Here is a 24,658-nt window from a genome sequence, read left to right on the forward strand (position 1 = left end):
AACAGATCTATTCCTCCCATGTAACTATTATATTTTTTTATGGCTACTGGCTGCGACACGTCAAGATACCGCTGCTATTTCTTACTCCAGCGCCGGCAGGGTCCAAGAGGTTGAACTGCATTCTCTGTGGATGCAACATGAATCGGTTTACTATCTAGCCACTTTACTACAGCAATATTTTGGTCTTAGTAGTTGTGGTTAGGCACCACGCAGTCGTAGCTGGGTAAGGCCGTAGATTTTTCCACGTTAAAACTTGTAACATAAAGTAACATAGACACTTTTATGTTACGGTAATATAAAAGTAACGTTATAAACACTGACAAATAGTGTTTTTCCGTGAGACTGCTATCATAGCACATAGCTATAAACAATAATAACATTATTTTCGCTTTGGATACTGTTTTCGTCCTCCATTTTGAACAAAAAACACGAACGTCCGCCTGCTTTGATATCTTTTTCTCAACTAAAATATTGCCGCGCGCCCGCACACGTCAATATTATTGTCAATACCCTTGCCGCCCCCCGATATTGACGTGACAAAATCTGAATTTCTGGATAATCCACAATAATATTGAACAATACCGCAATACAGGCCGCACACACACAATACGTACGTACATATTGACAATACGTACTTTATTACTGGCTAGCATTATAAATATGTAATCGTAATTGAAAAAAGTTAATCAAATGTGAAGTTCTAAAACGAAATATCATGTTATTCTATGTCGTCGTTACTAGGTTACGTTGTTGAATGTTGTTGAACTGTCAAATGTTTAGAAATTAAAGACTTTTTAACGGATTTTAAACGCGATTTAATCATTATATTATTTTCCCTCGACTGGGCCGTTTGTTCGCTTTAAATATTACCCATCCTCTGGTGGTACTTTTGAATTTCTTCTTTAAAACCTTGGAAAGTTGAAGTATATCTGTTCTGGTAAACTGGTTTCTTCCATTGGTTGATTTTCCGTTGTTTGATAATATAATTTACCACGATTCGCTTGGACTCAACCCCTGATGTGTTTAATATACGGTTGGACCGTATAGAAAGACTTATAGCAGAATCTCATTTTTACTTTCTCCTTCATGTCATCTCTGTCAATTGGAAAATAATCTATAGGGAACCATTCAATGGCTTTTATTTCGTGTTGAGTTTGTGGTACAAGCTGTGTGTCACGAGGTATATTAGCTATAATATACAGACGAACGCGGTGGGTGTGAATGGTTGCTTCGATGTAGTCTCGTTAATTGATTAGTGTGCTTATGTCAAGACCTGTTTCTTCAAATACTTCTCGACTTGCACATGTCCAAGGCAATTCACCTTCATGAATTTTCCCCTTAGGGAAGCTCCAAGTTGTTCTTGAAAAAAAAAAACGATTGCACCAGCACCATATGTGTGAGATCTGAATCCAACAATATGGCCCCAAACCGCAGTATTATCTTTTTAAAATTTCGCCAGTTATCTATACGACAATTTCTTTTATTACGACAATTTAACTTTTTTCAATTACGATTACATATTTATAAGGCTAGCCGCACACACAAAATAATATTGACAATAAAGTACGTATTGTCAATATTATTGTGTGTGTGCGGCCTGTATTGCGGTATTGTTCAATATTATTGTGGATTATAAAGAAATTCAGATTTTGTCACGTCAATATTGCTTATGTTTCAGTGGTAGCAATGAACCAGCAGGAGTATTACATGCCCATGTTACTTCTGCATGATGTATGCAGTCGTTTCATAATCAACTTGCCACAACTGTACAAGAATGATATTTTGAAATGAAATGAAATAACTTTATTATGGACATATTATGAAAAAAAAGGACACAATTTAGATGAAAAAAAAAATGGAACTTTAAAAAATACATATGCCATAATTAGGCCAACCACTCAGTGTGTCATCACTGATTTTCAGTGGCCGCCTTAGGATGTCTTATTGACAGTGGATGTATTTCCGTTCGGATTAAGGTATCAACAATATGCAAACTGTATAAAATAAAATAAAATTATACTTAGGGCCGATTTTTCAATCGCGAGATAAACAGTCTAATCAGTGGCGTAGCTAAGGGGGGGCGGCGGGGGCGGCCCGCCCCGGGTGTCACCCGTTTAGGGGTGACACCCGAGCCCGACTATGACCATCAGTTATAGTTCTTTCTATTTATAAAAAATCGTAAATCTGCGGCAGAGAGCATAACCGCCACTAATAAAATTATCTAGGTAACTATAATATCGTACCACGAACATAATAATTGATATTAAAAAAAAACAATGTGCACAGTGTCAATCGATCAGGGATTCCCCCAAAATTTAATACCCCGTTCGCGCATAACCAACGCTAGTCAGGGGATTCCCTCGATATAGCGCTCGTCACTTGTATTGTGGATTGGGCTTCTTTTGTTTCCGACCGCATTCATTTCAATATTCGCTTACGTGAACGTGTGAAAGTCTAGTGCAAAGTGTTTGTTAATTATTAGATATTATAAACAACATTTTTTGTATAAAAGTCGATTCTTGAAGAAAATAAACAAGGTAAGTGAATTATTTTTGTTATTACAGGTAATACTTACATTTTTTATCCATTTAGTTTCTAGTAGCAGTATCTTAGATTATTTTGAAAAACCCTTCAATTTTATTCTCTTTTAATTACTGTGTATTTTAAACTATATTATTGAGACGTCCTAAATGATAAATAGGTACCTAAAGAAGGTATTTCAGACGGATTGCAATAATATTTTTTTGTTTAGCCTGGGCAAGTATTACTTATCTACTAAAGGTATTTATTTATTAAAATAGGTTTTAAAGACTTTGCTGGTGTAAAAAGATTTTACTTATATTTCTACACGTTTTACGATATTACTTTAGGTAATAATGTTTAATTGTAAATAATATTCTTATTTATTATTAACTTACTTAATATTTTCCTATCTAATAGCAATGGGATTTGTTTACAAAAACGGAATACATTAAGTTTAGATTTTTGATTGAAAGTTATCATAATCATATCATACAACTTCGCGTACGTTGATTTTGCTCCGAGATGAGCAGCTCGAGCACTCGTGGCACGGATATCACAATTAACGGTGGAGTTTTTAACTAATATTTTTCTAATAATACTTAAAAACATATTTACACCCAGACGCAGGATTGTTAGGTAATATAAATTAACAATCCTGCGTCTGGGAAAAATATATTTCACAAAGCTAGTTACGTAACGTGTAGGTGTTTATTTACTGTTATAATTAGTTTATAAAATCAACGTTTCACTTACTAACTAAAAATATTTTTTAGAATACCCAGAACGAAATATGCCTCGGGGAATTCATACTTCGAAAAGACAAAGCGGGTTTCAACAGAGAAAAGCCAAAAAGGCTAAAATGGATGAAATTCAGAGCATGTCCGGTTCTCTTTTCAAATATGTCACAAAAGCAGATAGCGGCCAAAGTTCAAGTAAAGTACCCGAGTCTCCTGCTGACGAAAGTAATGATTCACATCTTGGAGACTCACATTCAGATAGCAACATCGACAATACAGAATCAATGAAGACGACCCAGGACCTTGACGGAATCAAAATAAATAATGAAAATGACGCCGTTAATGCTACTTTCGGAGATAGCATTAGCTTTGAAGAATCAGTTCAACACTTGAGAGATGTTTCACATTGGAGTTTACCGGTACCTGATAATGTTCGCATTGACATAATAAAAAAGGGCAGTGAACATTTCCAGAACAAAGAAGGACCGTTTCCTACTGTATCTCGTCATGGTTCAAAGATTAAAGGTGATTCTCGTCATCTTTCACAGGAATGGTTTTATAAACCGATGCCTAGTGGTGAAAAAATTCTACGATCATGGATGGTATTTTCTCCTATATCAAATAACCTGTACTGTTTTTGCTGTCGTTTATTTGCTGTCAGTAACATACAAACAACATTTACAACTGGATTTCAGAAGTGGTGGAAACTAAATCCTAAAGTATTGGACCATGAAACTTCATGTGAACATTTAGAAAATTTCGAAAAGTGGAAAGCTTTGGAAATGAGATTAAAATCTCACACCACAATAGATGATGCAGCCTTGCAATTAATGAATACGGAAAAACAGAAGTGGAAAAATCTTTTATCTCGATTATTAGATATAACATTGTTTTTGGCTAAACAAAACCTAGCATTTCGTGGACATGATGAAACCAAAGGGTCGTCTAATAAAGGTAATTTCTTAGAACTAGTTAAACTGCTGTCAAAGTATGATGCAGTACTCAAAGAACATATACTATATTTGGAGCAGGAAAAATCACCTAAAGTAACATATTTATCGCCAGAAATACAAAATGAGTTCATAAATGTTTTAGCTAATCATGTAAAATGTCAGCTTGTAAACGAAATTAAATCGGCAAAATATTTCGGTATCATGTTTGATAGCACACCTGACGTTTCACATGTTGATCAAATGTCTGAAGTGATTCGTTATGTAAAAATTAATAATAGAAAAGTAGAAGTCAAAGAAGTATTCTTAGGATTCTTTCCTTTACATGGAAAAAAAGCAGCTGACTTAAGCGCTGAAATACTAAAGAAGCTTGAAAACGATGGCTTAGATATTATGATGTGTCGTTCTCAAGGTTATGATAATGCTGCAGTTATGAGTGGTATACACGGAGGAGTACAAGCTATTATAAAAGAAAAAAACAATAAAGCAATTTTTATTGGTTGTATAGATCATTCAATTAATTTATGCGGCCAACATTCGTTCGCACAAAATGTGACTTGTGTTACATTTTTCGGAGCAGTGGAAACAATATTTAACTTTTTTTCAACTTCCACAAGTCGTTGGGAAGTGCTCCTCAATCACAGCAAAGCATCTGTTAAAAGACTTTCGACAACGCGATGGAGTGCTCATTACGGTGCAGTAAAAGTATTGGCTGAAAATTTTGATGGGATAATATCTGCAATTGAGGAACTATGTGACCAAGACGTAAATTTAGAAACTAGAGGTGCTGCACAAAATCTTATGCCTGCTGTGTGCAATTTCTCATTTCTTTGTTTTCTTTTCTTTTGGAATGATGTGCTAAGGGAAGTGAACAATGCTCAGATCGCATTACAAAGTAAAGGTTTATGTGTTGATGAAATAATCATAAAACTAGAAGCACTTCGTCTATTCATTGGAGAGAAACGGTTGCATCTAGCAGAAGAGGCAATAGATTTTGCTGTACAAAAATCGGAAAAATACAACATTTCGATGGAACGACGAATTCGTCGCAAGAAACGCATGCCCGGTGAGTTAGCGTCGTCCACCGAGGCTGGACTTACACTTAGAGCGGAACTTCAAAAGGACATGTTAGAATGCATTGACAGATTCAATATTGAACTCGAAACAAGAGTAAAGTCCATTAAAGACGTAGCTTCATTGTTTGAGGTTGTGCAGTCAAAGACCTTGCTTTCGGCAAACACTGAACAGTTAAAATTAGCTATATCAAAATTTACTAACCTTTACGATGAAGTATCAGAAACAGAACTCCTTTTAGAAATACCAAGATTGAGAAGACATTTAAAAGCGGCTAATATTACTGTCTCTAATTGGGTGATACTGGACTTTTTGAAATTTATTGTGGAATGGGATTTTACAGAATCTCTTCCGAATCTAACGGTAGCACTAAAGTTATTTATAACAATATGTGCATCAGTAGCTTCATGTGAGAGAAGTTTCAGCAAATTAAAATTAATTAAAAATTATTTGCGGTCTACAATGACCGAAACCAGATTAAACAATCTTGGTATTTTAACGATAGAACATGAAGCAACACAAAATATAAATTTTGAAGACGTGATTTCGGAGTTCGCTAGTGTCAAAGCTAGAAGGAAGAAATTTTAATTTTTAACAAACTAAATTTGTTTTACATAATAAACAAATATTTGTAATAGGTACTCATATTTTAATAAAACGTAAATGATTATAACTTTTTTTTATTTTAACAGTTTCGATTGAGTTTTAGGGTGACACCTATAAAATCCGCCCCGGGTGCCACCTATGCTAGCTACGCCACTGAGTCTAATAACTACCCCTCGAATAGATTTATTCAATTATTTATCTAACTCATTACGGCTCGCCTATTTTTCAATCGTGATTTATTTGATGAATAACTATCTGACCAAATATTTCCATATTGGCAGCACTGCTCTCGGAGTGGCGAAACAAACATATTAAATTAGTCAGGTTAGAGCGGGATAGAGTCAAATCTTGCAATTTGTCAACAACCGTCATTATGACTCACGTCAGGAGTGCACTTGTCTTCTATGATTGTTGATTGTTGTTTTGATTCGAGTAAAGAGTTTGGTTAAATTTGTGTTTCAATTTATATATTTTACGATGGAAACGACATACTTAAAGGCAGCGTTCGGCAAATTTTCAATGGCATGGTCATCAGTACTATCAAAAACATCAATTTCAATATGATTTTAATTGATAATAATTATATAGAAAGAGGTTTAATTGTTAATAATTCTACGCTCTATGTTATGACATACGAAAATATCTCAAATTTGACGCGTCAGTTGTCAACTCAAACGCCTAACAGTCGAATAGCGCGCTATCTGGCCGTTGGAGCGGCAAATAGATTTATTCCTCAAATAACGTAGTTATTCGATAGATAAGTCCTATTCGTCTATTGAAAAATTGAATATTTTGTTAACTGAAGAATAAAGTCTATCTAGCTGTTTATCTGGGCATTGAAAAATCGGCCCTTAAACATAAAATTTAATATAATTTAATCGATATATACTTTATAAATATAATAATTAAATGAATAATATACATTGTAAATATATTGTATATTAAATTAAATTTAAATTTGTGCACATAAAATTTAATATAGATACATAAATAATAGTCATTAATTTGAGAATATGCTCACAAATGGAACTACCTCATTGGTTCTATTTAGATTATTACTGCGCCATGGAAAATACTCCTCTTCGTCCATGTGGTATCAGGATATTTGCAGCACATGTTTTTCAGTATGTGCCATACCTCCGTAAAAACCTGAACCGAGTCGCGTTTGTTTACGTTCTTCCCGGTACGATGTCATATCAATTCACATCACGGGATTATGTACTTATGCTTCGTGCGTTCTTTTTGAGTGGGGAAAATGCGAGTGCAGCAGTACGTATGTACAGATAAGAAGTACCCGAGTCCCGAACGCTCGAATCTCGTCGCGATGTACGAACGTACATTTGGCGATCGAGCGTAAAAAGCAAGTTTTCACTTCCGCTAACAATTTGGCACTGTTTGTCGCGTTGGGGCCGTGAGGGTGCGACGCGGGCGCAGGCCGCAGAGGGAAAGGGGGTGGCGGGGTGAAGGATGGCGAGCTTCGACGCGAGTTTGCCGGAATTTATCAATGGAGCTGTGCCGCGGACCTACTCGAAACCTACTCGAAATCGTACGCTAGAAAATTACAACACAATACCTAGTGTGGGTCATTGATTAAATTATAGGTTTAACAATTTTTACATATTTATGTGGACAATTTTGGGACATTTCTGTTTGTTAGTGTTTTTAATTATTTCTTACACAAATATGATTGGTTAAAGATACTTAACACCCTGTAAATGCCGTGACTCATGCCGTGAATGTCTGCAGCATCATCTTGTACTTCTTGTCGCGCCCATGTCCTCAATGCTGTACAGACTTGAAGCTCTGCACAGAAGCCACCCTTGGTGGCATGTTCGATATCGTCTCGAATTAAATCAACTTCTTTCGCGTAAGCTTTACAAAAGCGATATTTATATTTAAATTAGTCTTCATCTAAGGAAAAGGGATCATACCTAGGTTTATATGTTTTTTTTTCCTTGGGGGCTCTTCTTCATCCAGTTGATCAAAAATATTGAAATAATTTAGTTAATCCATAACTAAAACGCCACACTTTTATAGGTTACACAATGGTTAAACAAGGTCTCGCGATTGAATAAGGCTTGCACAAGCTGGCATACGAATTACACAGCCTGTATAACAACTGGGGATAGCAGGGAAGTGTCAAAAAGCGTTTATTAGTAACGTTTTTGTTATAACCTTGTTATACTCAGTGCATAAATGTTTATTAGTAAGGCAGTAAGTTTATAATGCCTACATTTATCATGGGAAGGGTTCTGATGCTCTGGGACTTACTGAAGCAGAAAAAAAGTTAGCTGTGCCTACGCAGTCTGTATTGCGGCTGGTAAAACCGATTGAAAATTCAAACAGAAACGTAACGGCGGGTAACACGACTCGACAAAAAAATTTTCGTTCTTTGTCCTAAAGTTTATACTATTATTTTCCAGTTAGTTATGCACAAAAACGAAAAGAAAATACCGTTTTTCGGTATAAACTTTGCTTTTGTGATAGTTATAATAATAATACTCATTTTTCAATTTTTTCATAAATTTTAATTGATTTTAAGGGTCATTTTCAGAAAAAGTGTACACTATTAAAAACATGACGATTTTTTTTTATTGTTTTTCGTTTTTTTTACTTAAATTAACAATTGATATTGTTTTCATTATATGAAAATTATGATAAAACCTCTTAATCAGGATTATTTACTGAAATACAACTAATTTATTGCCCATGGAGAACAAAATTTATTCCATTCCGAAACGAATGGCTATTGGTTATAGAAATAAAATAAAACTCATTTGGATTTAATCAAATAGTATAATTGGTTAACGGTATTTTGTACTTCAATACAAAATAGATAAAACATAAAATCAACAATAGCAAACATACATAATCATCATTTTAATTTCCATTACGTTACTCTTTGTACCAAATTAGTTCAATAATTTCTGGTATGTTTCTCAATTAGGATACAGCTTAGGAACTCTTTTTTTAATTATATTAATCAAATGATTAAAATCTTAAGTATCAAAATCTAATAACAATTAAATAGCATTTCGCTAATATTTATATTAAAACATAAAATAGGACAGTCACGGAAAATACTATTTCTATAACGGAATAGAATTCTTAAGACTATTGCACATTCATCAAGAAAATGAGATCAAATTATTACAAATATTCTAACATACAATTGAACACAAATCAAATTTTACACCTTGTTCCCCTTTTACTGTCGGCGGTAAAAAACAATAAAACATAAATAAAAAATAGGAATAGGCACATTGACAATATACACGCAAAAAAAACATAAGCAGTCGGGTTTTTGAATTTAAATTAACAGATATTTTTATTTACAACCATTTAGTTATTTTTTTTTTCAAAATACTTTATGTTTTATATATACTCTTCTCCAAAACATTTTCGACAAATAAAATCAATATTATTATTACCTTCACTGCATCTGATACAAAACCAAAAGTGTACACAGCGGCAGCACTTCCTCTCGCTTAATGTGCACCTCTCTACGCTTTGAAAGATCATTTTTAATTCAAACTGCGAAGGAGTGGAACTCCCTCCCGCCTTCTGTGTTCCCTGAGAACTATAATTTGGAATTGTTTAAAACCAGAGTGAATAGGCTTTTTCAGGACAGGCATCATTTGCGATCGACCGCATCCACGCTTACCACCAGGCGGGATCGCGGTCAAATGCCTGCTCTGTTATGAATAAAAAAAAAAAAAAAAAAAAAAAAAAAAACCATGTTTTACACGATATGCATTTTGTAACTTCTACCGACGGGAATTTAACATTTTTTTTACATGCGTAGCACACCAGACTTCGAGATATTACTGTCTTAATAGAAGGGTTTTTATTTTGAGGACTGTTTTCTTTACTATCGGAATGATTTTTTTTCGCTACATTTTTTGTAGACGTAATAGAAGCCGGTCTCTTACGAGAATGATGAGACGAATTAACTGTATTGTACACGTTACTATGGGATGCGTTAAAACGATTTTTGCTGTCATGCACTTTCATTTCATTGTTGATTTGTTTTTCATTAATAGGCATTATTATAACAGGAGCATATATCTTTTCAGATTTCAGGTCATCTGTAACTTTTAAGCTGATATTTTTTTCTGTTACGTCAGATACGGTAGGTTCAACAAAAGTTTCCGTGAAATTCATATCCCAAATGTCATTTTCAGTAAGAGTTATGTCTGGACTGGAGTCATTTAAGACTCAAATTGGTAAGTTTGGAGACATTGCGCTATCTGTTACATCATCATCGGTATCTAAAAAGTCTACTAAATTATGTGTTGGATCAGGTTCATGTAATATATTCATTGGATTAGCCTCTTTTGTGTTAGCGATATTACTGGTGGATGGTAAACAATCTGAAGGAATTGGTTGAGAAGGTTTTTTATTTATTGTGCAATTGTGGATGAAATGTTTCTTCAACTCATAACATAAACATATACGATCTTTATCAATTTCGCAAAAACAGCTTAACACTCTGTGCTGTAAGTGTGACGAATCAGCAAAACAAAGCACTTGATGAATTTGCATGGTTCCAGTTACTGGTTTTAGATCAATAGGAACGTTATTCTGAACTATTTGTATCTCAGAGTCTTCAATGAAAAAGAACTTTATTGTTTTGGACATCGACTTCAGCATTTCGAATGCTTCTTTTCCATTTGTGATATCCCTGCCATAAGAAACCTGTTTGTCTAGAGTTCTCTTAACCGACCCACCTATGCCATCCGTCACTCCCTTACCATGGCCACTTTCAGAAAAATTCCATGTACACTTGTCAAAGCCTAGCTTAGTAGTATAAAAATTCAAAAGAAAAAAATTTTTTTTTGTCTATATTGTGAACTGGGTCCATCTGAGAAAAAATTTATGCATTTAAGTTCAGGGCAATTTGTTTTTAATAATTTAATAACGGGTAAGAGGTGAGCCCAAATAGCGTGTGGTTAATGACACTTATTATCCGAAACAGAGCAAAACGATTGCGATCCAGAAGCCCAGTAAATCATGCCACAATGTAAAGTAATTTGATTTTTTGAGGCTCCAAAATGGGTGGCTTGTACTTCTTCATGCGACTTGCACTCATAATTTTCGCTAAAATCACAAAGAATCAATGCCTCGTGTGGACCTAATGTTTCTATTTTCTCGCGATATTTACTTTGTTGTAATTTCCAGTTGTGTATATGTATCTTATACAGGGGTATATTTCTTTCAAAAATCTGTATTAAGTCTGTGATTGTGCCATGTTTTTTTATTTTTTACGGTTTTTTTTTTGTGATATGTTTTTTTACCACCCCTTTTTCCACCTTCTCATAAGAATGGTCTACTCGTTCCCACTGTTCCCAGTAAATTCTTTTAAATAGAGCTTCTCCTTCTAAAGCATAAACCAACTTAAAATTTTTACAAATTGTACATCTTCCATGCATACAATTGTAGGAACTTTGATCGCAAGACAATTTAGAAATAACGTCACTAAGAGATTTAATATTTTTAGAAAACGAACCGTTTCTGAATAAACTCTAAAACATCATTTCCATATTGCTGTGTTTTACGCATAAGCAGGTATTACGGTTGTGAATGTTTGGAGAAAGTACATATGCTGGTTTGTGTCAAAAAAAAGTAGTGAAACTGCATCTTCCTCCCTCATTCCTATAAATTTTTATGAATTTTTCTGGTGGGAAATCCACAACCGAAACATTTTTCCACAATTCGGAAATGAGTGATTAACCACGGCCACATTGATTCGTGCAATAACATAAAATCATTTTTGTTTAGAAATTTATCAACGTTTGCTAGGACAACCATTTTTACCAGGTAGGGTTAAATACCTGAAAAAAACACTCTTATTAGATAGTCAACTTGTGCCATTTTGAGTACATTAATTTCAACAATATTATAAAAAAAAACTTTTAACTTCAAAACCTACCTTAGTACTTACTTAACTTAAATATTTTATATATATATCCAAATAAAAATAAAAAAACACATTGTCACACAACACTATTTAGCAAAATCTCAAAATAGTTTTGTTACAATATTAATATGTTTGTTTTTACTAAGTGACTAATGATCTCACTATGACATAACTATGAGCGTTACGAATTAGATTTAGAAGTCTTCACTTTTTTCTTATTATAAATAGATCGATACTACAAACATAATGTATCATCTTCCTAAGAATTCCATTCCGAAACTTTTCGATTCCATTTCTACGTTACCTGCGTTTTGGTTACGGAACGGAAGTATCGGAAGTCTGACTTTAAACACTTTTATTTTATTATTTTAAACTAACTCATATAAGATTAACAAGTTTGGTATCAATTTAAGTTCACTGAAAGCTAATAAAGATATCAAAATAATTAGCAAGATATAAACTTGTAAACTTACCTTGAAATTGGTTGCGGTTCTGGGAAATCTAAACCGGACCGCTACTGAGATGTATGTTGCTCGTCCGGCCGACGTCAAAATGGCCGAAATACTTGTTGGAACCAGTTTACAGCATTAAAAATCGACATAAATAAGCATTAAATGGTAGTTTTTGAAAGAAATAAAGAAAGAAAGTTTTTATAGAATCATTTCGCAAAAATTGCGGTTTCGGAAGGGAATTTTCCATTTTAATTAGTTTATGTCCTCACAAAGATTAAATTATTTAAATTTTTTATGCGACATTAGACTATTGCTGTAATTATTAAACAAAGGGTGCATAACTATACTTTCCAAAATATCAAACACATTATTATATATAAGTCAAAAAAATACATTAAGGTTACGTTATATTAATGAAAATGGTAGTGGGACAGTGCTAAAATAGGTACATTCTACTTTCATTTTTGAAAATTAAGGTAATATTGGTGTTTATAAGCAGCAACATTATACAATATATTGTTAAGATATCACTACAGATCCAAAGTTTTAGTGTTGATTTTCTTAAAAGTTGATATTACTCTTTAAATAAAATACATAAGTTGTGGGACACACCCAAAACACGAATGTACACTTTTTGTGAAAATGACCCTTAATATTTTTAAAAAGACCACGCGGTGAGAGTGGGGTATTAACGTTTACAATGTGCCGCTAGATACAGCCAAAACCCGACGAATCGATATTTAAATAGTTTACGTAAATACTAATACGTGCAATAATGTATTTACTTTGTTGCAGTGTTATGAATTGTAAGGGAATGATTACGGAGAATCGCCCACCTAACCGTCGCGACGACATCCTTAATCATTTCCAAGAAGACGAGATCTTCATACCATGGTATTGTTTAAGATTAGTCAGTTATACTCTAACCATCTCACTGTAAAGACGCTAATTAAAGTCTTATAAATTAAATATATCTTTTTTTTAAAAGACATCACGCGGTCGCTCGAACTTGACTGGCGCAGCCGGTAGGATTTTCGCGTGGAAATCTTTATTGAGTAATCCTTATATTACTGTTTTCGCTTAAAATTCAAAAATCAGTTTTCTGCGATAAATTAAGTGAAAGGAAAGTCGATAGGATTCCGCAATCCTTTACTACTGCCTTCGTGCAAAAGTAATATATTGTCTTTTTGAAATTATAAAATATAAAATTAAAAATGGAGTCTTTTAAACTAATTCCACAAGAAATACTTAAAATAATACCAAAATATGACGGTAGTGAAAGTTAATTAAATCTATTTATATCAAAGAGTGAGTACGTTATAAGAAATTTTAAAATGGAAGGGAATCGTAGTCAGAACGAGTACCTTTTTCATGCAATTACAAGTAGGCTAGTTAGTAAAGCAGCCAATCTACTGAGCGAACACCAAGATATTGTGCCTTGGGAGGAGTTAAAAACTCTTCTTTCCCAACATTTCGGTGATACAAGATCCGAAGAATGCATAGCGTTAGAGCTAGAATCACTAAAAATAAGAAATGGCGAATCGTATAATCAATTTTGTCAAAGAATTCAAAGTATTAGGAGTAGTCTGGCAGCTAAAGTCAATAGGCTAACGGACACGGGTATAAAATTCGCGAAAAACATAATTTACGATAACGCCGCATTAAATATATTTTTGTATAATTTACCGGAAGATTTAGAAAATGCCTTAAGCACAGTCACTGAAGAGGTGAACTTCATTAGCCAATATAACGCAAAAAATAAAATAGTTAAAGGCAACGCGCACAATCAAATGCGTCCAATGCAACCTAACTTTATACCTAATTTTAAAGCAATTTCAAATAATAAATTTAATCAACCAGTAGGTAATAATTTTAAATTCGGTATTCCCAATCAACCGCAGGGATACAAACCAAATTTTAATCAAAATTAGGGATATAAACCCCCTACATTCAATCAATTACCACAGAACCGAAGTTTTGGCTAATTCACAAATCAATTGCGTCCACAAACGAATAATTTTAATAATAACTTTAAATACGGTATTCCGAATACAAGAAATTTTAAATTTGGTATACCTAACCAATTCAAACAGAATCCATAACAAGATTCTGATGTCTCTATGCGCACCGCGCCCATAAGGCAAAATATGTTACAAAACGAAAGTTATGAAAATGAAGCAAATTTCCTTGAAAATCCGTCACTTGAAATGTGCATGGAAAATGAAAACGAATTATTCATCGACACATTTATTTATTTATTTATTTTATTTATTTATTTATAACTCTTTATTGCACAAAATTAAAATATGACAAAAATAACATTAATACATAAGAAAGACATTTAGGTACTATAGAAGGAAAATATTACCTCACTATAGTAGACGCTTTTAGTAAACTAGGTCAAGCCTTCGAAATTGATACTAGATCAACCCCCGAAGTGGTAAGAGCACTAATAAAATACGTTTCATTATACGGTGTACCATCAAAAATAAGTGCATATCCTGGCGCCGAATTTAACAACACTTTATTAAAAGAATTATTAGCATTCTATAAGATTAAAATACATATAGGGACATCGCATAACCCAAATTCGATGGGAATAGTAGAACGATTTCATTCAACTATCATAGAAATATATAGAATCGCGAAATATGAGCGAAAGATTACCGACTCCGCATCAGTAATGACATATGCAATAATGTCATATAACCATACTATACATAGCGCAACGGGATTAACCCAGTTGTTACTATCGTTCTTTTAAAAGGACGCACCATAAATAAAATTATTATTGACAATGAGGGCATTTTTGAAAAAAATGTTTATATTCATTTGGCACCTCACGGTTGTAGGAATTGGAAAATTAAAGTGTTGTGTCGTTTTATAACAGTGGTATATTTTTAAATATTTTAGAATTTCTGCCATTTTCCATTGATAAATCAAGTTAAATGTGTTATCAATAAATTACAACAAATTACTTGATTTATTTTAAATACACGTAATTTGAAACGTGTTTTATCAGAAATATATATTACCTACTATTAGATTACATTTTATTTGTGATATTTATGCAGTTTAATTGCCGTTCTTTTAAAAGGCCAGTAGTAATATGTACTACTACAGAGTACTTTTTTGCGCATGCACTCTTTGAAGAGCATCACAGCATCGGCGAAGCCATGGTGCCCTACTATGGCGGCCATCCATGCAAGCAATTCATAAGAGGGAAACCGATAAGATGGGGGTATGAATTTTGGGTCGGAGCGACACGGTTAGGTTGCATAGTTTGGTGAGATCCAAACCAAGGACAATCAAATGATGTTGGTAATCAAAACAAATACCAAAAGCCTCTGGGATTGTGTGCAAGCGTTGTATTACAGTATGCCGATGTACTACGACAAATATAGGGCAAAGCTGCATTCCATTTATTTTTAACAACTTTTTTACGTCCATTCATCTCATTGATGAACTTAGAGTAGGTACGAGTAATAAAGGCCACTGGCACAGTACGTGAAAATCGCGTCGCGAAATGCACTTTGCCTGCTGCCTTTGAGAATTGAAAAAGACACCACGAGGTACATTCAAGCATCAATCGATCAGAGCAGAACAAATTTATTTTGCAAATGGAATGATAACAGTGTTGTGACTGTTGCTTCAAACTTTGATACAATTCAGCCTGTGTCTACCTACGGTAAAGAGATTTTCACAACAATAGAAGAAAAATATACTTGTCGTAAAAAAGTACTAGATATGGCAATACATAATTCTTGGCAAATATATAAGTAAAAGGGGGCCATTATGATTATCTCCACATTCGTAGAAGTGTTGGAACTGCTCTGCTCGAAACATATAAGAATGAGGAACGTAAAGGTGCTAGAGTTTCCGTGAAACCTCTGGATTTGATGGAAAAGATCACATCATTAGGTACAGAGACAAGCAGCTTCGGTGTATAGAATGTCACAAGAAAGCCAATTTCTATTGTCCTAAATGTAATGGAACCTTGCATCCTAAATTATGTTTTGAAAACTTTCATATTGCTACATAAATATATGTGAAATGTATGTTGTCATTTTAATATCATAGTCTACCTACTTAGTAGTACATAATATTACTACCGTCCTTTTAAAAGGACACCATTTTCCGAGATTTCCACGATAGATAAAATTTTTATACTATTTTTCCAGTTAAACTGTTTGCAATATGGACACAATATGTAAATTTCACCTTAATATGATAACAAAAATTGTTTCAGTAACATCTGGGTTAACGCCATTCGAGGTAGTTTTCGGTCATACAGAGTCAAATGACGCGTTTCACGTAGATTTTAATAAACAGTATACTCAACAGTAAGTATTTAACAAATAAAATAATTAATCAAAAGCAGCAAACCATCGATAAACGAGGTGGTGAAAAGGAAATCGACATTGATTTAGGCGATACGATATTTATAAAAGGCGTAAATACACGTCGTAGTAAAGATAAACCCCGCTATCAAAAAGCTCAGGTAGCAGGACCAGTTCATAGGAACGTGGTACCTATCGTTACTCAAAAACGAAAGACTACAGTTCCGATTAAAGATATAAAACGCCCTTCGCAGGTGTGTACTGCTGGTAGCTCAGGCGATCCTCAGCCAGGCCCTTCACGTGCAGCAGATTAGAGACAATCCAGGCCTTCTACCCTTAAAAGAAGGAAATGAAATTTAAATAATTATATAGAATTAAAGAAATACGTTTGCCGTTGGGGCAAAAAGGTTCTTGAATGGCGACCAAAGAGGATATAATCACTACGTTTTAAGAGGTGGGACTCCCTTTGAAAATAATAAACTATGAAACAGTTACCATGCGCTTAGTACCAACCTACGGTACCAACTTTCAAACATTTTGACACTTTGCTTCCATTGGTGGCAACATGACAATTTTTTTTAAATAAATTATTCATAACCATGGATACAAGTCTTTCAGTCGCAAGCAATATGACCGTTTGAAAATAGTGTTGTCCGTGTTGCGACATCTGATTTTTAACGATATCGTAAAAAATTTAGTAACATTCAGTGATAGTGACAGTTTATTAAATTGGAAAATAAACAAAACAATTTAGGTATTACATATTTATTACAGGTTACTAAGAAAAGTCGTTAAAAAAAAAGAAAAGTCGTTTTTTTTCTCAAAAAAAGTTTCTCTGTCCCTAATCCCTTAGCTTAAATCTTTGAAACTACGCAACGGATTTTGATGCGGTTTTTTTTAATTGAACAATATCTCACTTTGCCATCCCTTGCTGCTCTGCCCTTTTCATCGAATCAGCCAATGATTCTTCAGGGACTGCAAGCGATCTATTTACAATTTTACAATGATTTCTAATCAATAAAAGACTCAGGCGCTGTGTTAATGCATCGACGATGCTGGTCTTATGGTTATTACAATATATCCAGTTAAAATCGATATTAGCAATCATAACGGTCTTTGAATAAACACACAAGTCGTGTCTATGTAGGCATGGTAATAAATATTCTTCAAACACCTTGCGAGCAACATCCACAGTCTCACATAGTTTAATTGTTGGATAGGTGAGCGATTGTTTTTCCTTCCACCATTCTCTAAGCGAAATATAATTATAGATAGAATTTTCTACCGGGCTAGAAATTGTTAAAGAGTCCCTACACCTTAAACATTCAATTTTTTTCAAAACAGAATACGCTATATAGCCACTCACATACACTGTCGGTTGCATTTCGAATTTTTTAAAATAATTTTCAATTTCTTGCAGTTCTTCTGTTGTACTGTTATCTTCCGGAATTTGGAGAATTGGTATATCTTGACTACTTTGAATTTCAGGAATGGATGGCACATCAGTCAACTTATCAATTTTGGGTTTAGAAATGTTGGGGAACACAATGTCGTGAAAATCGAATAAGATTTCATTTTCATCTTTTTGGCAGTTTGATCCCCTGCTTAGAGGTGTGCTTAAGCGTGTCAGGATAGATGACTTTAATGCTCCTTTGAAGTGGTAACATGTTGGGTGCCGGTTTGTTGGACTGTGTTGTCGTATCATGCCAAATAAATTTTCAAGAGCATCTTGGTTCAGTTGCCTTAAATTGAGATATTTGAATCCTTTTGCAGCTACTACTTCCCAAATATTTTGTAGAGATGATATTGTTGTGATGTAGCCATTAACACATCTAATGTTCCTCAATCGCAGTTGGCTATCGGACTTTAAAAAGTGTAGAGTTGTGAGAGTTTTCTTATATTTCGGCCAAAGCGTATGATGGAAACTGTTTTTGCTTACGTTTGTGCGAATATTTTTTTTTATATCATTTTTGGAAGCTGGCCCATTGGTGCAATCAAATAACCGATCAAGGTTTTCAATGATTTCAGCAGTCTGTAGAACGGCCTTACTTTCTGCTTCGTCCTGAATGCTCTCAGACATTAATTTCAGAATAGCAGCAACGGTGTTGCTTAAAATTTGAGCAGCAGTCTTTACTTTCATTTTGGCCCGATACTTTGGAGCAACGTGCGCTTTAGTTATTTTTGTGAATCGCAGTTGCATGCGGTTTTTTTCTTCTACTCTAACCAAGTGACTCCACTTTGCCTTTATATTATCAAGCATTAGTTCTCCACCCTTCAGAAAATTGTTCCGTATGGATTTAAAAAGGTGCGGGACGTCAAAAACAATGTAAATTTTTTCATTATCAAGCAAGAAGTAGTTTTCGTGGGGAAGAATTCCATATCTGCTTTTCAAAAGACTGAGAGCACCTCCATTCGTACAGCCCTGATCGCATACAGTATTTATGATATTATAGCCAATTGACTTTAAAGTCCTGATGTTGTTTTCTATAAGCATTGCTAATTTTTGTGAGGATATAGTACCCTTGACAAAGTAATAAGAAATAGGCTGCTTTAATTTTTTGTGCACGCCTTGTAACATAAATACTAGAGCGTGATTTGCGATATGTTCTGATCGTCCATTGCCATCTCCAAGATCTTCAAAGCCGTCTATTTGATCTATTGAGGGATTGTAAATGAGCCGTCTTTTAAGAGACATTTCGTCGAATAACAGACAACAAGTTCGTTCTTTATCAGATAATTTCTCTGCTTTTTTTTTCAAGTGTTCTAGTATGGTTGGGTCGATTCCTGGCTCCAGCTTCATATTTTCTAAAACAATTTGCAATGTACGAATACTAGGCAGAGGCAAGAGCTGGCTCAGATATCTATATGCTTTTGGTGACTTTTTGTATATTGCCAAAGCCACACTCTTATTCAATTTTGTCCACCTTTTCCCATGTGCTTTACGTTTTTGATTTTTGATACCAGATTCAACCAAACTTTTTAAAACAGGCGATTCAATATTTGCGATTTCTTTAAGTTTTTTCTTTAAACTCGAATTTTTAATTTTGTATTGTTGTAAACGCTTCAAAAGTTTGCGTTTCCGAGGTGTGACCAACAAAGCTGAAAAGAGATATATTATTAACAAGAGGAAAAGTAGTAATAAATATTATAGAGAAAGGTTAGTACACTTATTCGACAAAAATTTGAAAAATATACTAACCTTGTCCTGGCATAGAAATATCAGACCCTTGATTTATTTTACTGCGCTCTCTTGGATCAGATTCCCTTTTATCTCCCGTGTTATATTCTTTGGAAGTAGATGGTTCTAGAAAAGAAATTATTGTTATCTTTCAAAGTAAGTCATAGCATTTTGTTTCTATTATGTTATTCGAAAAGTTAAATATTTTAAATCATTTTTGAAATTTGTGTGTTGGTACCTGGGTTATGTTGCCTTATCTCTCCAGAAATTGATAATTTGGACATATCGGAATAATTGTGTTCCGCCTTTATCAAACTTGATTCTGTGAAAAGAAAAAATAAATAAACAAAGATTACAACTTAAAAAGAAAAAGCCTTATACTATTGTCTTATATAAAATACTAGCTGCTCCGCGCGGTTTCACCCCCGTAGCTCCACTCCTGTTGGCTGAAGCGTGATGTTATATAGCCTATAACCTTCCTCGATAAATGGGCTATCTAACACCGAAAGAATTTTTCAAATCGGACCAGTAGTTCCCGAGATTAGCGCGTTCAAACAAACAAACAAACAAACTCTTCAGCTTTATAATATTAAGTATAGATATAGTTAATATTGTTTTATACCGTTACGGGTTTCTTGTTTAGCTGGAACAACATGCTTATATAACTGTTTTATTTTATTTTAAGTTCTTTGTGGTTGAAATCCTTGACACACAAACATGTTTCAGAAAATGGAGTTTATCTGAAGGTACATAAATTAAATATTCTTTCCTAACAACTTCAACTCATTGTTTGACAACTATTTGCAAAATATACTGACCTTCTCCTGGCATAGAAACATCAGACCCTTGATTTTGTTTACTGTGCTCACTTGGATCAGATTCCATTTTATCGCCCGTGTTATATTCTTTGGAAGTAGACGGTTCTGGAAAAGAAAACATTGTTATCTTCCAAAGTAAGTCATAGCACTCATAGCTAGACAGCAGAGAGGCACAATGAATATAGCAAAAAACTAGTTTTGTTTCTAATATGTTATTAATTGGTCCTTGTTTAGGCTAAGCCTTAACCTATTGTTTTTATATAATTAGTGATATACCATTACTGTTTTCTTGTGTAGCTACATCAAGGGGAAACTCTATATCTGCTAACGGTTCATGTATAAAATTAAGCCAGTTAAAGGAACAACATGCTTATACTGTTTTTTTAAGTTCTGTGAGTTTGAAATCCTTAACATGTTATAGAAAATGGAGTTTATCTTACCAACAACTTGAATGCATTGTTTGATAACTATTTTTTTTTTATTTATATTTACTATTTATCGCACTTACTTGGATCACATTCATTTTTTTTTTCCTTTTTATATACTTTGGAAGTAGACGGTTCTGCGAAAGAAAACATTGTTATTTTCCAAAGTAAGTCATGGCTAGACAACCGAGAGGCACAGAGAATATATCAATAAACTAAAGTTTTGTTTCATTTATGTTATTTGAAAAGTTAAATATTTATGATCATTTTTATAATTTGTGTGTTGGTACCTGGACTATGTTGCCTTTTCTCTCCAGAAATGGATGATTTGAAAATATTGGAATAATTGTGTTCCATAAGAATTTTTGAACTTGATTCTGTAAAAACAAAAAAAATTAACACAGGGTACAACTTAGAAACCTCTCATGTAGGTACTTCCTCACTCGATCTGTGATATAATATATTGTAGGGCAAACCATTTAAATGAAAATCAAATAATTTATATTCGTCTAATAAATCTTTTTAACAAAAAACCTAGTTATAAAATGGTTTGTCTCGTTCTTTCACAGTCAAATATTCAGTAGAGAGATGATGACAAAACTCTTTATAACTAAAATAGGTTTATTAGACGTTTGATAATTTGCATGAATAATATAGTAAGTCTTAGTGACATATCACACTAGCGGATTGCGAGCGGTTTCAAAGCGGAGCGGGTGCGCAACGAATACGTTGCGGTTGCGCAGCGAATTCGTTGCGGACGCGTGGCAGATGCGCAACGTTTACGTCGCAGTCATGTACACTCATTAACAAAATGGAATCCGTGCTGGTTGTTACTTATAACTTGTGATAGTATAATAATTATGAGATCATTATTTTTTACGAGTTTCATAACATGTTAATGTTTAGGGTATTGTTTTATCTATTAAATCTTGGTCGAAATGCAATCAGATAACTTAATTGCTCATTAAGAAAGTTCATTAGTGAAATAAATGTTAAAGCTCCTTAACTAAAACAGGGCTATCTTATTATTAGATAAATAGCAGTGAATAGAAAATTTTATCAAGCAACCAGCAACTCACTATCACTTTGCTCATAATTAGGTTCACAAAATCTCTTTATAACATACGTTGCTATGGGAGAGATTATACTGGTCAGTCGTTACATACTTTTGGAATGTATGGTACATTCTAAAAGTCCTAGTAATTCAATTTTATAGCACCTTTTTTTAACAACTCCAGTTGTTATTACATCTTTAGTTAACTGTTAAGTAAGTGCATTTCCACAGTACGGTTAAAAAATTGAGTGCTACAGAAACGATGGAAATATTGAATGGAAGTTAGGCAAGGCGGAAGGGCTGGCTTTTGTGCGAGAGTATACAAAATGACGCGTCCGCAACGAATTCGCTGCGCAACCGCGGCGTGTTCGTTGCGCGCCCGCAACGTATTCGTTGCGCACCCGCTCCGCTTTGAAACCGCTCGCAATCCGCTAGTGTGATATGGCACTTAAGCTATTGTTTTTACTATAAAATATAGTTAGGGTTACCTACCAATATTCGCTTCCTGTTTAGCTACATGAAGGGGAAACCCTATTAGTAATTCATCTGCTAACGGTTCACGTTTCAAACCAATTGATGGAACAGCATGTTTTTTTAATTGGGTTTTCTTTTTCTTAAAATCTCTGGGTTTGAAATGCACTCCACACACATGTTTTAGGGAATGAAGTTTCTCTATAGGCAGATAAGCCAAATCTTCTATCCCGACCACTTTAACCCATTGTTTGCACCTACAAAGAAACAATATTATTAAACATAATTTACACTGAGATAGAAAAAAAGTTTATATCGGTAGAAACAAGTTTAAAAACGAAAAAAATGTGGACAGGTTACATCAACAGCAGGCATGTTAAGCTAGTCAATTCCCAGAGACTTCCATTTCATTTGTCACATTCCATAGTTTGTTTTTTCCATGTACAAAAATTAATGCTTTTTATTATAAAAATGATAAAATATTAATGATAAATGTGCAGTACGGATTCTATAAATACTGACCTTGCCTCGTCCAAAGGAAACTTTGCAAGAAAAAAGCGTTTTTCACCCTTCTCTCGACCGGATTTGATCCCACACACTTCGCATGTTTTATAATGCATACTAGCTTCGCCCGCTTTGTCTAAAACCTAATAAATTATATACTAAAACCTTTCTCTTGAATCACGCTATCTATTAAAAAAAACCGCATCAAAATCCGTTGCGTAGTTTTAAAGATTTAAGCTAAGGGATTAGGGACAGAGAAACTTTTTTTGAGAAAAAAAACGACTTTTCTTTTTTTTTCGGTTAAGAATGTGACGTTGACAGTAATGACAATACTGAAAGAAAAAAAAGAGATAGATTCTGTAAGAGTAAAAAGGACAAAAATACCCGCCATAGACCTTAGTAACCGTTTCATACAATCTTTTTTTTATATAGAAGCTGCGTAAGGCTGATGGCGACCACGTACAGGACGTCGCAGTGTGGGACGACCTTCAACGAGGTGGACAGACGACCTGATCAAAGTGGCGGGGAGCCGCTGGTGATCGGTCGTTATGGAAATCTTTGGGGGAGGCCTATGTCCTGCAGTGGACGTCTTAAAAGGCTGGAACGGGAACGGGAACGGGAAAGAAATACGTAAATATATAGTTGTTTTAATATTAAGAATTTTGATTTAGATTTTAAAGAGGCACAAATTCAAACAGATTTTATAATGAATATTACTATTAATAAATATAAGCAATTAGTGCCATCAGTTAGAATAAAACGTGGTTTACTTAACCCAATTGGTTCTTTTATTAAAGTAATTACTGGTAATATGGATAATGACGATGCCATAAAATATGAACAGTTAATTACTAAATTAAATAACAAGCAAAACGCTATGGATTACAAGGTGACTGTCATTACAGAAATGATGGGAAAACTTAACAATATTATTAATGTTACAGGAAGCAATTTCATTCAAATTAAAGAAAAACTCAATGAAATTAATATGAATTTAAATAAAACGGAAACATTATTATTAAGTCATAAGATAATTCATTTTTATAATATTTTTACACATAATTTTCAAATAATTTATACTAAGTTGAATGAGATTGAAACCGCATTATCTTTTGCAAAAATTAAACTTTTTCATCAATCAATTATTGATTATAATCATAGTAAAGGGGGTGTGGATGAAATAGACAAAAAATGTGCCATTTATTCATGTAGCCGCAAAACACGACGTTGGCCACAAGCAATTTTTTATCGATTGCTGGATTAACGGGCGTCAATGCATTTGTGCTTTATAGTGAGTATCCAGAATCGAAAATGAGAAGAGCTGATTTTCTTATGCACCTTGCAAGAGAATTAGTACTGCCTGCTCTAAAGCAGCGAGTTTATAATGAAAAACTTCCGAGAGAATTGCGTATGACTCTTCGGCGAGTTTTAGGACAAGATTTGCCAGCTCCTCTCCCACCAAGCGACACTGGCACATCATCGACAAGAAAGTTGTGTCGTATCTGTCAAGTAAATTGAAACGCCAAACGAGATTTACTTGTTGCATTTGCGCAAAACCTATCTGTTTGCAATGCGCTGCTCAAGTTTGCGGTGATTGTAAGACTGA

General features: G+C 34.0%; 2 protein-coding genes and 1 pseudogene across 2 annotated transcripts in view; 1 reads left to right on the forward strand and 2 right to left on the reverse strand.

Moving 5' to 3' along the window:
- Positions 1-24,658, reverse strand: part of LOC149895435 (uncharacterized) — a 60,144-nt gene that overhangs the window by 32,075 nt on the left and 3,411 nt on the right. The gene's annotated exons all lie outside the window — the stretch shown is intronic.
- LOC149895439 (m7GpppN-mRNA hydrolase-like) lies at positions 637-1,883 on the reverse strand (annotated as a pseudogene).
- On the forward strand, positions 2,402-6,036 carry LOC149895440 (zinc finger MYM-type protein 1-like). The gene is made up of 2 exons (XM_090118908.1): positions 2,402-2,537; positions 3,297-6,036. Exon 2 carries the CDS (start codon positions 3,314-3,316, stop codon positions 5,870-5,872), a length of 2,559 nt encoding a protein of 852 aa, XP_089975034.1. The 5' UTR covers positions 2,402-2,537; positions 3,297-3,313; the 3' UTR covers positions 5,873-6,036.

This window comes from Colias eurytheme, chromosome 31 (assembly GCF_061535395.1).
Source record: "Colias eurytheme isolate Ceu_HAF_F1 chromosome 31, ilColEury1 Martin Lab GWU primary, whole genome shotgun sequence".
NCBI classification, from domain to species: Eukaryota; Metazoa; Arthropoda; class Insecta; order Lepidoptera; family Pieridae; genus Colias; species Colias eurytheme.